Source organism: Coptis chinensis, chromosome 3 (assembly GCF_015680905.1).
Source record: "Coptis chinensis isolate HL-2020 chromosome 3, ASM1568090v1, whole genome shotgun sequence".
Classification (NCBI taxonomy): Eukaryota; Viridiplantae; Streptophyta; class Magnoliopsida; order Ranunculales; family Ranunculaceae; genus Coptis; species Coptis chinensis.
Window position 1 is genome coordinate 74,841,296 of NC_141458.1, and position 15,031 is coordinate 74,856,326.

Below are 15,031 nucleotides of genomic sequence, written 5' to 3' on the forward strand. Positions count from 1 at the left end.
TAACTTCTATAATGGCAGTTTGTTGGCCCAAATGCAAAATAAACTATCTTTATTAGAACTAATCCCTAATATGGTAAATAAATTTGGCACTAACCACTAATATAAGCATCTAGGTTTTTTTTTGTAGGTCTGCCAGTTTTGTAAGGAAAAAGGACATTATGCTTCAACATGCTCTTACATAGGTCTTCACTGCCCTAAAGCATATTGTTGTGGCTTTATGCGTGTGGTTATAGAGTACAATGAGACTAGAACCCTAGAGAAAAAGTTTCTTAGGTGCTCAAGGAATGGTTATGGTGCTGTGCAGGAGATTTATTCAAACAAAGAGGTGATTGCACTAGTCTGTCAACTATGCAAGGAAGAATCTCCTATCTGCAGGGGTTGTCTCCTATGTGAACAATGTCATCTACCTACTAGTGCAGATGGTGTGACTGACTATGTGAGAGTACTGTGAGAGAGTGTGAGAGACTGAGAGGATGTAATCAGTACTATATATGAATAAACATAATATTCTACCTATAACGGTTATTACAAAACTTCAAAAAACATGATTAGTCTTCATTCATTCATTCAAACAGAGACACAGATGCTTAAATTTGTAAACAACCAACAAAATACCACCAAAATACTTCAACATTGCCATCAACAACAAATTCAACAGTCAGTCAGTCTATCTCCACCATCAAAATGAAATGACAAACCAAAAACATGTCATTGCCTAATAAACAGAGTATCTCAACTAAGCAAGACATCCACTAATTTGGTTGGGATTGAGTAAGAGACTCACTAAACACAGGGCAAGGTGTTGATTGTCCTGGTGTGGAGGGTGGTTGTGAATCTTCACCTAACCACCAGCCCAAGCCTCTGCCAGCTCCTCTGCCTGCAGCACTTCTTGTACTATATCTTCTTGGGTTCTCAGCTCTACCACCAGTTGTACCACCAACTCTACCACCAGTTGTACCACCAGCTCTACCACCAGTTGTAGCACCAGCTCTACCACCTCTAGTTGCTCTAGGGATATCATTCACTACTTCCAGAACTTCAGGTTCATTCACTACTTCATGCATATTGACATTGTGATCCCTACCTCTTCTGCCACCACCTCTTCTGTCACCACCTCTAGTTGTCATAGGGATATCATTCACTTGAGGTTCACCTTCATTATTGCCCACATTCTCAACTTGAGGTTCACCTTCATTGTTGTCCACATTTTGAGGCTCAGCTTCATTGGCTTCATTGTCTTCATTGGTTTCAGTTGATTGCTTTGATTTTTTGGATTTCCTACCTTCACCCTTTCCTAGTGGACATGTCCTCCTATTGTGCCCTGGCTCATGACATTTCTTGCACTTTCTGTTACTTGTCGCCTTCTCTTCATCATCAGCTCTTATTCTCTGTTTTCTAGGCCTACCTGGATACCTCTCAAGTAGTGGAGGGTCTACATGGTTTTCTGGTTGAACCTGTCATTAACATTAAACAATGCACAAGTCAAACCCTTATAAGTAACCTAACCAGTTCATATAACAACATGCACAAGTCAAAAGCAATTTACCTTGCCCCAATCCTCCTCATTATCAAATGGAAATATAAAACCAGCATAAGTTGCTCTGAATGCATTGACATGATAGTATGGACTACAATACCTGTTTACATTCAAATTTCAATTGTTATACTTAGGGTTTAGAATTCATTAACATATCAATATCATATCATTTAAAGGTTAATAGTAAAAATTTACCTTGCCCAACTTTCTTTTCTTGGCCTCAATGGTCTGATCACAGCTATAACATGCACACATGGAAGCCCAGTCATTTGCTAAACAATGTACTGACATTCTTGTTTAGACAAGTCCACTACAAAAAAAAATTCACTTTTGATGTTGATGGCACAATAGGCAGTGAGTGACACTCCTGAAACTTTATATCTGGTGTGTTTCTTCTCAAGTCTTGCAATGACATCAGCAGCAGCTGGAATCAACTCATTATCTGGCATCTCACATGAAATCTCTCTTCTTTGATGCAACAAGCTCATAACTGCCAGACTATATTTGTCCACAAACTGAATTAAAGGTTTATCCTTCATTTTTAGGATCCAATTGTTAAATGACTCACTGGAATTATTTGTTATAGCGTCACATTTGACATCAAAATGTGCCCTAGCCCAGCAACTTTTGGGTTCTCTGTCTAACCACTCTTTTGCCTCTAGGTCATCCTCCTCCAACTTATCCATAAATAAGTCATGCTCAGGTACCTTGTATACCTTTGCTGCACCCCAACTCAGACTTTGCAAGTAATCACCCTTAAAATCTTTCTTAAAATTCTTATACATGTGCCTAAAACAAAATCTGTAAAACAAAGCTGTCTTCTTGTCAAATGCAACTGAAATATGATATAATAACTAAAATAATTGGGATAAGAAAACATAATTTGTTGTACCTGTGATTTGCAAAAGGAAATTTGGAATCAACAGCATCTATGAGTCCCTTTTGTCTATCTGATATGAATGTAAGAGTCTCAGGGTGTTTGTTCAAGTGTGGTTTCAGATTCTTCAAGAATTCATTCCATGTATCTTTATCTTCCCCCCTGCATATATATATACCAAGAGGAAAGAGCCCATTTTGTGCATCTAACCCAATGGCACTCAATACACAACCGCCATATTTACCTTTCAAAAAGCATCCATCCAGACCAACAACTGGTCTACATCTTTGAACAAATCCATCAAGTGATGCCTTATAGGCTAGGAAAAAACCAACAAACTCACCATCTTGATCCCTATACCATTTTGAAAATGATCCTTCATTCCTTTTAAGTATTTGTGCTATGAGTTCTGCTATCTTGTGGTAACTAGCTTCATAGTTACCATTGATCCTCTCAAGCACTCTAACTTTAGCCTTCCAAGCAGTCCAATAAGAAAGTTGTACCCCAAATTGGTTGAGCAGTTCCAACATTAGGTCTTTGGGCCTCATCTGTGGATGAGATCTTAGAAAACCTTCCAACTTATCAGCTACCCATGGTGCTTTTACTTGTGCATTTCTGTTTTTTTCATCAGCCTCACAAGTGTGAGTCTCCACAAAGTTCCTCAACTTGAAAGTGTGTCTGTCACTCATAACAGTACAATACACCCTCCAACCACATTCTTTATCCTTACACTTCAACTGGATCCTGCTCTTATTATTTCTCACTTGCTCATAACTAAACTTTTGGTATATTGCTAGGTTTTTCATAAACTCCCTACACTCTTTATATGTTCTCCATTCCATTTTGGGCAGCAGTTACCATCTTGTTTCTGTGATTGGATTTCCCTCTACTCTTTCTTGTTCTTCAGATGCATACAAATTCTTTAGTAACTTCACAAAAGAAGAGATGTCATCATCCCTATCAATATTATCCCCATCCAAATCTAATTGCTCATCCACCAAATCATGTACTTCATCATCATTGTCACCCTTGTCTTTAGGATTAGGCATAAAATCAATATCTTCCTCATCAGATGAAGGTTCACTAATATAACCAGTAGTCAGCTTAATACTAGGACCATACTCAACTCCCACTTGTATAAACATATCAACCTCATCATCCTCACTGGCTCCACCATCTTCAACTTCATTGTCAACCAAGTCCTCAAATTTCATACCACTATCAATCACAGTTATCCAATCCTTAATCACATCCTCTGCAGTAAGTTGAGGTTCCACTCTAACTTCAGCTTCAACATTAGAGACAACTTCAGGTAAATGCCCAAACAAGAGTTTCTTGGCTTTCATAGGTATTGTTGGTGTATGAAGTCTTAGTGACTTTCTTAGCTGAACATTGATTGGGTTTGGAGCTTTTGGTGTTGTTGGGGTATTGGAAGGAACATGGTTAAGCCTAGGTGATTTCCTGACTTCAACCACCCTTTGTTTTTTGGCTTTTGGTGTTGTTGGGATTGCTGCAGTAAGTCTAGGTGATTTCCTTATTTCATGGTTGATTGGGTTTGTTGGTTTTGATGTGGCTGGGATTGGAGACTGGTTTGTGGATATTAGAGGCTTGAAGGGCTTATTCAGACTTGGTTGGGCTTTATGTTGTTGTTGATTGGGCCCAATTTTAGGAGGGCCTTTACTTAGGATTGAGGTTTCTTTCAAAGTGGCCAATGTGACAAATAAATGATACAAGCCATTCCTTCCAGGTTTAATCAAATCCCACATCTTCAACATATCATTATCATTACTAAAATAAGTCAAATGTCCCTTAGCAATGAATTGGACACATGAGACTAGTTTCTCATCCCCAAAATTCTTATGTATCTCCTTAAGCAAATCAAGGTAACACATCTATTTCTTATGTATCTCCTTAAGCAAATCAAGGTAACACATGGACACATCTATTTGAAGGTATTGAATAACATGAAAATCTATTTGGGTAAGTCGATGAAAACAGTAAAGGAAGATGAGGCAACAAAGAGGATTTTGAGATCGCTAGGAATTGGAGTAAACTACACGCGAAAGGAGGAGACATGGGTAAAATGGAACAGAGCAGAGGACGAGATACCAACACTGAATGCAGATGGATCGGTGCAGGCAGGAGGAAGTGCTAGCTATGGGGCGTCTTTGAGATTGTAATGGTGATGTCTTTGATGGCTTTTGGTGGCAGTTCGGCAAGACAGTCTGTGCTTTATCAGGAGCTTCTTGGAGTGCTGAAAGGGTTGGAAGGAATTGCGGACTTAAATATTCAGCGGCTACAAGTGCAATCGGATTCTATGAGAACCATTCAGATTTTGAGCTCCAAAGAAGAGCCTCCTTGGTACTGCAGAAACTTGTTTGCGCAGCTAAAAAAAGTGGTCTCAAAGTTTGTACATGTCAATTTTAAGCATGTATTTAGGGAGGGAAATCAAGCTGCCGACTATCTAGCAAAAGTAAGTAGAAATTGTGTAAATGAAACTATGTACTTTATTCCTCCTATGGATCAAAAACTTGATGAACTGATCAAGGGGGATAAAGAAGGGAAAATGTACTTGCGAGGTTGCCATTAAATAAAAGGTCAGGGTATCCTTAACCCCTAGTTAGTTCAAAAAAAAAAGGTAACACATCTCATCACCATTCACCTCATAGTTACAACTCCCCACACCCCTATAATAAAAGTAACTAAGCTTGCCAGGTGCGAAAGGCATCCAAAAACCATCATAGTGCAACCTAAATATCCTATCACCTCTCAAAGTACCCATAACTGATACAACCATAGAATAACAATAAGGCTAAATAACTGATATCAAGATATAGAACATATGATAACTTCATTTCATTTCATAAACTTAAAAACATTGAAATATCATATAAAAGCCATAGCACCATTCATAAAAAACATAAACATAAGTTTAACAACCAAACATAGCAACCTAAACATAACACAGTAGCATCCTCACATACTTAACAACCAAATATAACATAATAACATTGAAACAGTCATAACATAAAGCTTTAAAGCCATCACTTCTTCCTCTTATTCTTGAGTGCAGTCTGTAGAGCTTGATACTCTTCAGGACACATTAAAGCTTGCACAACCATCTTAGGTTGTGCTTGATTTCCCTGTCCAAGATGTGTTTGACTTGAACTTCCCTCACCTTTAGCCTTACCCTTACACTTACCCTTCCTAAGACAGTCCTCAAGATAATCCTCCTCATCCTCGAAATAATCCTCCTCATCTGATGAATATGGAGGTAGTCCTACAGCCACCCTTTGTGCTTCTTTCTTGTCCCTATATTCAGAAAGATGCTCATGGACTTCCTGACGAGAAACATTATCACCATGCTCATCAACATAAGCTCTAGCATGTATAACCTCATCATTAGGATAATTGTTATACCTAAATCTACAAACTCCCATTAAATGGGGTGGATAATCCTCACCCCTCCTTCGTGATGGACCATTGCCCTTCCTAACACCCTTGCCCTTACTTTTGCCCATTTGATATTCAACTATGTGACAGAGAGACAAGTCTGTGAGAGACAATAAGCAACAAGTTACTTTACAACACATACAATACAGATGAGTCTCACTTGAACCTATTTGACATTATTCAAATTCAAAGTGTGTCCAATTTTAGTAAAAAACACCAATTTATTTTTTTCCAAAATTAGGGTTTGGGACCACATTATTATTAAAAAAATTAGGATTAGGGCAATTTTTTAATAGACAATTAGATTTTGGGCTAATTTTTTTAATAGCAAATTAGGGTTTGGTCAACCACATAGATTTTAAAAAAAAAACAAACATTCAAAACATGCAAACTATAAAAAACAACTGAACAAACGAAACTAAACAATGAAGTGAAAAGTTGGTACTTACAAACCAACTTTCCTTAAGCTTTAATCCAAAGATCAGATCATAAAATGCTAAAAGCTACCATATTTACTTCCACCCAGTAATCTAGGGTTTGAACTGATACTCCAAAATATGTTACTTTAAGAAGCTCGTCTGGGTATTTTAAGAAAATATGAAGAAAGTGAATTTAGAGAATGATGAGAGAGTGTTGTCTGAAGATGATAATGAGAGTGTTGTCTGAAGATGAAAGATGTTAGGGTGAGAGAGCGGTTAACTGAGTGTTTTTCCCGCTAATAGGATAGTTAGTGAGAGATTACGACACGTGTTACAACTAAATGGTCGGGATATAAAGTCATGTTGGCCGTTGATCTCAAAATAACATTGATCTCTGCCCGTTCATTTTAATCACGTGCAGTACACATGTAAGGATAAATTAGCCATTTCAAAAAGTATGGATGGATCACCGTCAATTTTGGCCCAATGTCTAATAAACGATCAATTGGTGACCAAACGCAAATTATCCAATTATAATTGGGCCCAAAAGCTAAATCACCCTATTTATTACTCGCATAATTGGTCTAAAAGTATTATTGTTAAAGGATTAAAACTACAGTTTTTGGCTCTTATCAGATTTGATATCGCGTTTTTTGGGTGTCACCCTGTTTACATTTCATTCACCAGCAGCTTAGCATAGAAATCTCCGCTTAACACGAACACCATTTGTACGCATTCTATAAGTATCTTTACGAACACTAAAACCGACTAACTTTGCATATTTATTGTAAATTGTGAAAGCCTCCTCAATTGTCTTGAACCGCATAGAATAGAATGTTGCTTTGTCTACTTCGAAAACTCTACTAGCCTCACACCCGTCACTATCTCTATCACTGTTCTCATGAATTTCAACATTTTCACCCTCCCCCATAGATGTCACATCCACAAAATCACTATCCTCATACGTAAAACTATCAAAACATGAATTTCAAAGCCAATCTTCTTCGTCATCAGAGAAGTGATTCATCATCGGATTGCTACATGAAACAAGTGCACTTTTAGCGCATATTCACTCGTTTTCTTACTCTACGAAGTAATCATAGTGGTAATAGTAAAAAAAAAAACACATAAATGCTTGAACAGTATAATGGTCAGAACCAAATAACTATGGTGCTCAAACCATATACCACTTTGGAAAATTTCAATGTCAACTTCATTTGACATTAAATCACACACCATTCAACTGTGAAATTTTACATAGACATGAAAAAGAGAAGGAGCCAAAAGAGAAATCAACTAACCTCATACTTATAATTGTTGAATATCAAAGTACACTACGAGAAATGGAGGCAAGAGTTCTCCAGCTGAACGGATTTTAGTGAGAGGGAAAGTTTAGTTTGCGCCATATGGAGGTTAGAGGGAGAGAAGATGTGTTGTTACTTTCTTACCCTTAACTATTCCTTTTGCTTGTAGCATACTCCTATTAAACTACTAGATGTAGCATACGCCTATTAAATTACTAGATGTAGCATAATCCTATTAAAGTGCTAGATATAGCATACTAAGATTAAATTATTATATGCAGGATACTACTATTAAACTACTAGATGTAACATATAATTAAGTATCCAACAACAAATGACATTATAGTGTACTTGCCATTAGATATATCATCCGACCTCATATATCATACTATTTTTGTTTGTTTTTTCATAAGTGAATTTTATTAAAATATGATCCGACCTCAAATATGATAATCTAGAGACAGTACAGAGAAAGTGAGAGAGAGCCTCACCAATAACAACACATCGTTACAAACAGCAATGCACCCTCAGTAATGGGCAGAAACTAATTAGTCACCAGTAATAAGAAGTTCCCAGTGGAGAACCAAGTCCCTAAACCTATAATCCTTCCTCTCTGTTATGTTGTTAGGGTTTTTCGTTTTATTATTGTTAGGGTTTTTTTTAGTCAAGGGATAAGGAAAGCTTCTTCGTTATTGGTTCCATTATTACTAATGATGGTTTTTTTAGGAGGGTTTTAGATGGAGAAACTTCTGAAATATTTCAAATTGCCAGCGAGATTACGCAATGGAAAGTTATTCATATTTGTTTCCGAGGGAATAATAACATGATCGATGATAACTCCTCCAACTTAAATAAATGCATACGAATCTTACACTAGAAGTAAAAACCGATCAAATTCAATGTTTACAAACTGTTAGAAGGTTTGTTTGTCCCATTGTTTGTGTGCTTTGTTTTTCTAGGCTCCCCTTGTTTCTATTTCTAGGTATTTTTATCTTTTTGGTTTTTTTCTTGTTTGAGCTTTCTCATTGTATTACACTGACGAAGGTGAACAAATCTGAAAACCACAATTTCAGTAATATAAACTAGAGGACTAAAAATGAGTCATTGAAAGCAGATCACTTATTTCAAGCATGATGAAGTACAGATGGACCATATGAGTCATTGAAAGCAATCACTTATTTCAAGCAAGATGAAGTACAGATGGACCATATTTACCAAACAAGTTAAAACCCTTTTTAACCACTAATAAAATTAGAGGATAAAATTATAAAATTATTACAATGTACTTCTGATTTCTGTTATTGCTTGCATACAATGCAACAGCTAATGGAACTCTTTTCTTATTGCCTTGTGAAAACATTCATTTTAAGGAGTTCTTCTTAATATCTATCACAAAACGATACTTGGCATCTTTCTTAACCATCCTCTCAAGTGCTTCATTTATGTAGTCGATTGGAATAACTTCAATCCCCGGGTATATCTTGTTGGCAGCACAGAATTCTAACATCTCCCGTGTATCCTTCGTACCACCCGTTACACTCCCAGAAAGAGTTTTGGAACCTACCAAGAAGATAGGAAATAATTTTAGTACCGACACGACCATTAATAGCATATTACTATGCGTTATAACATTTCCATCAATTAAAAACCAGTTTCAGAAAGACCAATTCAACAAACAAATAAATAATTACCATACTTCGGAGAATTGGAAGGAAAACATATAACTAACCTATATTAAGGCTTGTGGGATGAATTCTAACTTCGCTTGGAAAGAAAGCCCACTAAGACCAAAACACCCATAGTCTTCAAGAGTGCCATGTATGGATCAAAGGGATGATCACCAGATGCAGTATCAACTATGAAGTCAAGAAAAAATTCGGTCACCATTCAAAAGTTTCTCATCCCTTTCATATAACATATCATTGTCTAGAGATAAGATAACATATTAGAGGTATGCAAGCTCAAGAGGTAAACTAATGTGAATCATAAGTACCTATGGGCATTATCAATATCTTATCAAAAAAACAAAGAAGGCCAGTATAACTTACAACCATAACATACTTCCAATTGTTGTTTGTCAGTTCTGCACACAAATCTATTATCAGCTTTAAGGAGATTCAGGGCTTCATCATTTTGAGATCTACTTCTGCTGATAACTGTTACATGTAATTCTAATGCCTTTCTGAACTTCACTGCCATATGTTAGCCATGTTATAATTACCACTAAAAAAGCAATACAAGTTTACTACTTGATAGTATGCAACACTGTGTATTATATAACCTTAGGTTTCAAACATACTCAAGTCAGTGTCAAAGAAATGGCTAAGTGCTCTGTTCTGAGGCTTATTACCACTATCAATTATCTTCTCTATCTCTCGAGGATACCAATTTAATACCTGCATAGTGCATCCCAGAAGTAAGTTAATTTTCATCGATGATATATGAGGAAAAAATTGTGTGCATAGCTTACCTGGCCATTAACAAATCAGTTAAGCATCAATTTTTCCAACTGTTTACCGTGTACTTGAATTGTGTCTCCATCCCAAGCAACGGCGCTGCAATGAAACACATACATTACGTACACTAGTTAATACAATAACATATACATCTCGATGATGGAAAATTCAATTGTCATTGCAAGTACATACGACTACGCATTCTTTATAGTCAAATGAACAGTAGGCATCATAAAAGGTTTTCAGATTGACTTACATTTTACATACTTTACATGTGCAGACTTGAAAAACCTCCCAACCACTAGTTGCTTTCGAGAATCAAGACATTGAAACGTTGCTGAAGATTATACTAAAAGTAGCTTTTCACCAAGCTTTGTTGTAATCAGACAATCGTCAACACATATTACCATAACCACTTTCTGTTTTCCCTCTCTCTCATTTTTCTTGTTCACTTTTTGTGCAAGCCGGCTTTCTCATCCTTTTCCCACATTATTTTTGTCACACTTAACCTTTGTGTATGTGATGTAGTACTATGACATTGTTTATCCATGTCTATGGAACAACTCTTAACCTAAAATATAAAGAAATATTTGAGAAGCTGGACATGATAGAGTTAGCTACCCCAGGAGGCTGTCAAGTTATAATGATCTATCCTATCAAATTGAAAGTTTTTTTCAATTTGAGAAGATAGATCATTATAACTTGACTGCCACCGTGATAGCCAACTCTATCACAGCCTTCTTTTCTTATATGAGGTTCCTACATTTCCATACCTATTAGGCCGTGCTTTGAATGTGACTTCAAATAACAGGGAAATGGCATAGTGAAACTCTCATACCTTTAGGTTAATTGTTCAGTAGTAGAAAAGTTAGATATAAAAATTGTCATAGTATTACATCATATAAACGAGTAGAGGTTAATGACACACCACTAGTAGTACACAAATCCCCCATGTCATAGGCTCCATCCAGTAGATGATGATTACTATAACCACTTTCTATTTTCCCTCTCTCTCATTCTTCTTGTTCACTTTTTGTGTAGGCCGGTTTTCTCATCCTTTTCCCACATTATTTTTGTCACACTTAACATTTGTGTATGTGATGTAGTACTATAACATTGTTTATCCATGTCTATAAAACAACTCTTAACCTAAAATACAAGTAAATATTTGAGAAGCTAGACATGATAGAGTTAGCTACCCCAGGAGGATGTCCGGTTGTAATGATCTCCTCCCAAATTGAAAGTTTTTTTCAATTTGAGAAGATATCATTATAACCTGACTGGCACCGAGATAGCCAACTTTATCATAACGTTCTTTTCTTATATGAGGTTCCTATATTTCCATACCTATTAGGCCATGCTTTGAATGTGACTTCAAATAATAGGGAAATGGCATAGTGAAACCCTCATACCTTTAGGTTAATTGTTTAGTAATAGAAAAGTTATAGATAAAAATTGTCATAGTATTACATCACATAAACGAATAGAGGTTAATGACACACCACTAGCAGTACACAAATCCCCTATGTCATAGGCTCCATCTAGTAGATGATGATTACCGTAACCACTTTCTATTTTCCCTCTCTCTCATTCTTCTTGTTCACTTTTTGTGTAGGCCGGCTTTCTCGTCTTTTTCCCACATTATTTTTGTCACACTTAACATTTGTGTATGTGATGTAGTACTATGACATTGTTTATCCATGTCTATAGAACAACTTTTAACCTAAAATACAAGTAAATATTTGAGAAGCTGGACATGATAGAGTTAGCTACCCCAGGAGGATGTCCGGTTGTAATGATCTCCTCCCAAATTGAAAGTTTTTTTCAATTTGAGAAGACATCATTATAACCTGACTGCCACCGGGATAGCCAACTCTATCATAACCTTCTTTTCTTATATGAGGTTCCTCTATATTTCCATACCTATTAGGCCGTGCTTTGAATGTGAATTCAAATAATAGGGAAATGGCATAGTTAAACCCTCATACCTTTAGGTTAATTGTTCAGTAATAGAAAAGTTAGAGATAAAAAATTTCATTGTATTACATCACATAAACGAATAGAGGTTAATGACACACCACTAGCAGTACCCAAATCCCCCATGTCATAAGTTTTATCCAGTAGATGATGATTACCGTAACCACTTTCTGTTTTCCCTATCTCTCACTCTTCTTGTTCACTTTTTGTGTAGGCCGACTTTCTCGTCCTTTTCCCACATTATTTTTGTCACACTTAACCTTTTGTGTATGTGATGTAGTACTATGACATTGTTTATCCATGTCTATGAAACAACTCTTAACCTAAAATACAAGGAAATATTTGAGAAGCTGGACATGATAGAGTTAGCTACCCCAGGAAGATGTCCAGCTGTAATGATCTCCTCTCAAATTGAAAGTTTTTTTCAATTTGAGAAGACATCATTATAACCTGACTGCCACCGGGATAGTCAACTCTATCATAACCTTCTTTTCTTATATAAGGTTCCTATATTTCCATACCTATTAGGTCGTGCTTTGAATGTGAATTCAAATAATAGGGAAATGGCATAGTGAAACCCTCATACCTTTAGGTTAATTGTTCAGTAATAGAAAAGTTAAAGATAAAAATTGTCATAGTATTACATCACATAAACAAGTAGAGGTTAATGACACACCACTAGAAGTACCCAAATCCCCCATGTCATAAGCTCCATCCAGTAGATGATGATGGTGAGTGTTTATTGGAAGCTGGGAATCAAGTGATAGTAAAAGCTGGACACATGCCCACACCAATCAAAATTACCATTATTTTCTCTCATTATCAACATAAACAAGGAAACCCAATAAATGAGTATTCACGAGTATTCCACTTAAGTGTCATATACACGATTAAAAAGTAATCATCTTAAAAGTCCTATAATACAGCTCTTACTAGGAATGGTAGGGGGTGTCTCTGTGACTGTGGCTTTGATAGGCTGAATACTTCATCCACTACATTTTCTATACAGTTCAGACAGAGAATCATGAGATTTATTGTGAAATTAAAGCAAAATTTAATACAATGTCATAGAAACCACAGTGTTTGATCACTCAATTGTAAGGATAATGAGTCAACTTGAACAGGGTTACCGAAAATGTTTGTCTGGACCTTAGCTGACTTCAGACTGTGATTGCCACTGAATGATTGCAGAGAAAGAAAAAAAGTAACAAAAATCATTGTAAATTCAAATAAAACAAACAAGCAACAATAAAAAAAAAAAAAAAAAAAAAAAAATATATTCCTCTCTTTGAGACCATTTAATTCTAGAGGATGTCTAGTATGCGCAGAATGTATGGGTACACTGCCATAAGAGACATTGATTGCAGTACTTTTTGGTGCAATACACCCTCACTCCTGCTTGATGAGTGTCCTAGATTCTCTCTCACACTCTCTCTCCTGCGCACACTAGTTTACTCTCTTTTTTTTCGATAAAAGGTAATTGATTAAAAGAATAAAATGAAAAGATATAAAGGAAAAGAATAAGAAGGATAAAAGTTGTCTAGTGTGAGTAACATCATATGTGTACCCACCTATTTCAGCCCAAAATTAATTAGTGAAACGAAAGTAGGTAGTGAAATGGTTCTTTAGGTTTCTTATGAAAAGAGGCATTGTGTCCCACCATTTACTTTCCCCCCTTTGTAGTGCTGCTCCATGTCTCGAACAACTTAATCTAACATGCCCATATGATATTGTTCTATCCTCCTCTTGTTGTAAAACTCACAAACATTGTAATGGATGATTGACAGTGAAGGGTGTACTATTCACTATCACACTATGAATCAATAAAAGATGGGGATACAACTTAAGCAGTTTCAACAAACAACACCAGCAACAAGAAAGGTGATAATATCGAAACTTCATTTATATCTCCACTCATAATGCAAAATACTACCTTTAACCAAATAACCAATACTCATGTCCAAGCTCAAAAAAGTCAATCATTCATTAACAAATTATTTCCATAGTTCAGCTCATCAAATCATACCAAAACAAGCAAGTAATCATGACTACATATATAGAAAAATGAAATAATATTCATATTATATATCACCTTGGGAGGTTCAATGAAAGAAGGAGGTGATGCTGCTACAGTTGATCTAATCATAGTAGAGAAAGTCATGTCTTCTTCTTCTTCTCTCAGATCTATAAACCCTACTACGGGGATCTAATCATAGTAGAGGAAGCCATGTCTTTTTCTTCTTCTCTTAGATCTATAAACCCTACTACAAGAGAGCAGAAGAAGACTGAAATAAGAAAGCAAGCAGAGAAAAAAAATTTTTGTTCGGCCATTAAAGAGTTTTTGGAGAGAGTTCGCAGTGAGAGAGAGAGAGAGAGAGAGAGAGAGAGAGAGAGCGAGGTTTGGGAAGAGGGAGCATTTACGTTTTTACCCTCACTGTTGTTGTTGGCTAAAACTTCTCAAGACTTAAACACCCGGTCACAAATTTTAAAATGAGTGGTTCACAGCCCTGCGCACACTAGCTTTTCGGTCGGCAAAAATATAATGGGTGGGGTTCTCTGACTCTCTATATGTGGTGAAGTGTAAGTTAACCCATTGGAGTTTGGGTTAGGACACACATCCATGGTGCAAAGATAAGGTAGTATGTTTTCTTTGTATTCGTTCGCCAATGTGAGAACTTAGGGTAGTTATTAAATGGAAAGGTACCATTTACATTGGCGCCAATTCAAGAGACATACAATTGGTGCATGCACTTGTTCTCTATGCCAAATGTCCTTAATTTTAAACATGTTGAAATAGTGAGAGTCTCTCGGAATGGACATAGCACTGGTTCAAGGTATGTTTGAACAGTTACACACAAGGAAAAAGGTGCAAGTGTTGTTTCAAATAGACACAATCGAAAGGGTGGTGTGTCTCTTCCAATCAACACTGTGCTCTTTGGAAAGTCGGTCAAACAACTATAAATTGATGACAACTTCACACTAAAAGAAATAATTTTAATTTGCACCAT

The 15,031-nt window shown here is 36.3% G+C and overlaps 2 protein-coding genes and 1 long non-coding RNA gene across 3 annotated transcripts; 1 reads left to right on the forward strand and 2 right to left on the reverse strand.

The window, feature by feature from the left end:
• Positions 1 to 1,809: 1,809 nt before the first annotated feature.
• Positions 1,810 to 3,256, reverse strand: LOC147510785 (uncharacterized). Its single transcript, XM_086598247.1, has 2 exons — positions 2,430 to 3,256; positions 1,810 to 2,326 (listed from the first exon to the last, which is right to left on the reverse strand). Exons 1-2 carry the CDS (start codon positions 3,254 to 3,256, stop codon positions 1,810 to 1,812), a joined length of 1,344 nt encoding a protein of 447 aa, XP_086454373.1.
• A 1,337-nt stretch (positions 3,257 to 4,593) lies between these two features.
• LOC147510786 (uncharacterized) lies at positions 4,594 to 5,004 on the forward strand. The gene has a single exon (XM_086598248.1). The coding sequence runs from the start codon at positions 4,594 to 4,596 to the stop codon at positions 5,002 to 5,004; it is 411 nt and encodes a 136-aa protein (XP_086454374.1).
• Positions 5,005 to 8,914: 3,910 nt separating this feature from the next.
• Positions 8,915 to 9,706, reverse strand: LOC147510787 (uncharacterized). The gene is made up of 2 exons (XR_015216884.1): positions 9,320 to 9,706; positions 8,915 to 9,150 (listed from the first exon to the last, which is right to left on the reverse strand). It is a non-coding gene; the product is annotated as an uncharacterized LOC147510787 (long non-coding RNA).
• Positions 9,707 to 15,031: the final 5,325 nt, after the last annotated feature.

What these genes read in the sequence shown, in the direction of transcription:
- LOC147510785 (XM_086598247.1), bottom strand. Translation starts at nt 3,256, where the DNA reads ATGGAATGGAGAACATATAAAGAGTGTAGGGAGTTTATGAAAAACCTA. An exon ending in TTTCCTTTTGCAAATCACAG is followed by an intron (nt 2,327 to 2,429) that starts GTACAACAAATT and finishes ATTTTGTTTTAG; the next exon opens with GCACATGTATAAGAATTTTA.
- LOC147510786 (XM_086598248.1), top strand. Translation starts at nt 4,594, where the DNA reads ATGGTGATGTCTTTGATGGCTTTTGGTGGCAGTTCGGCAAGACAGTCT.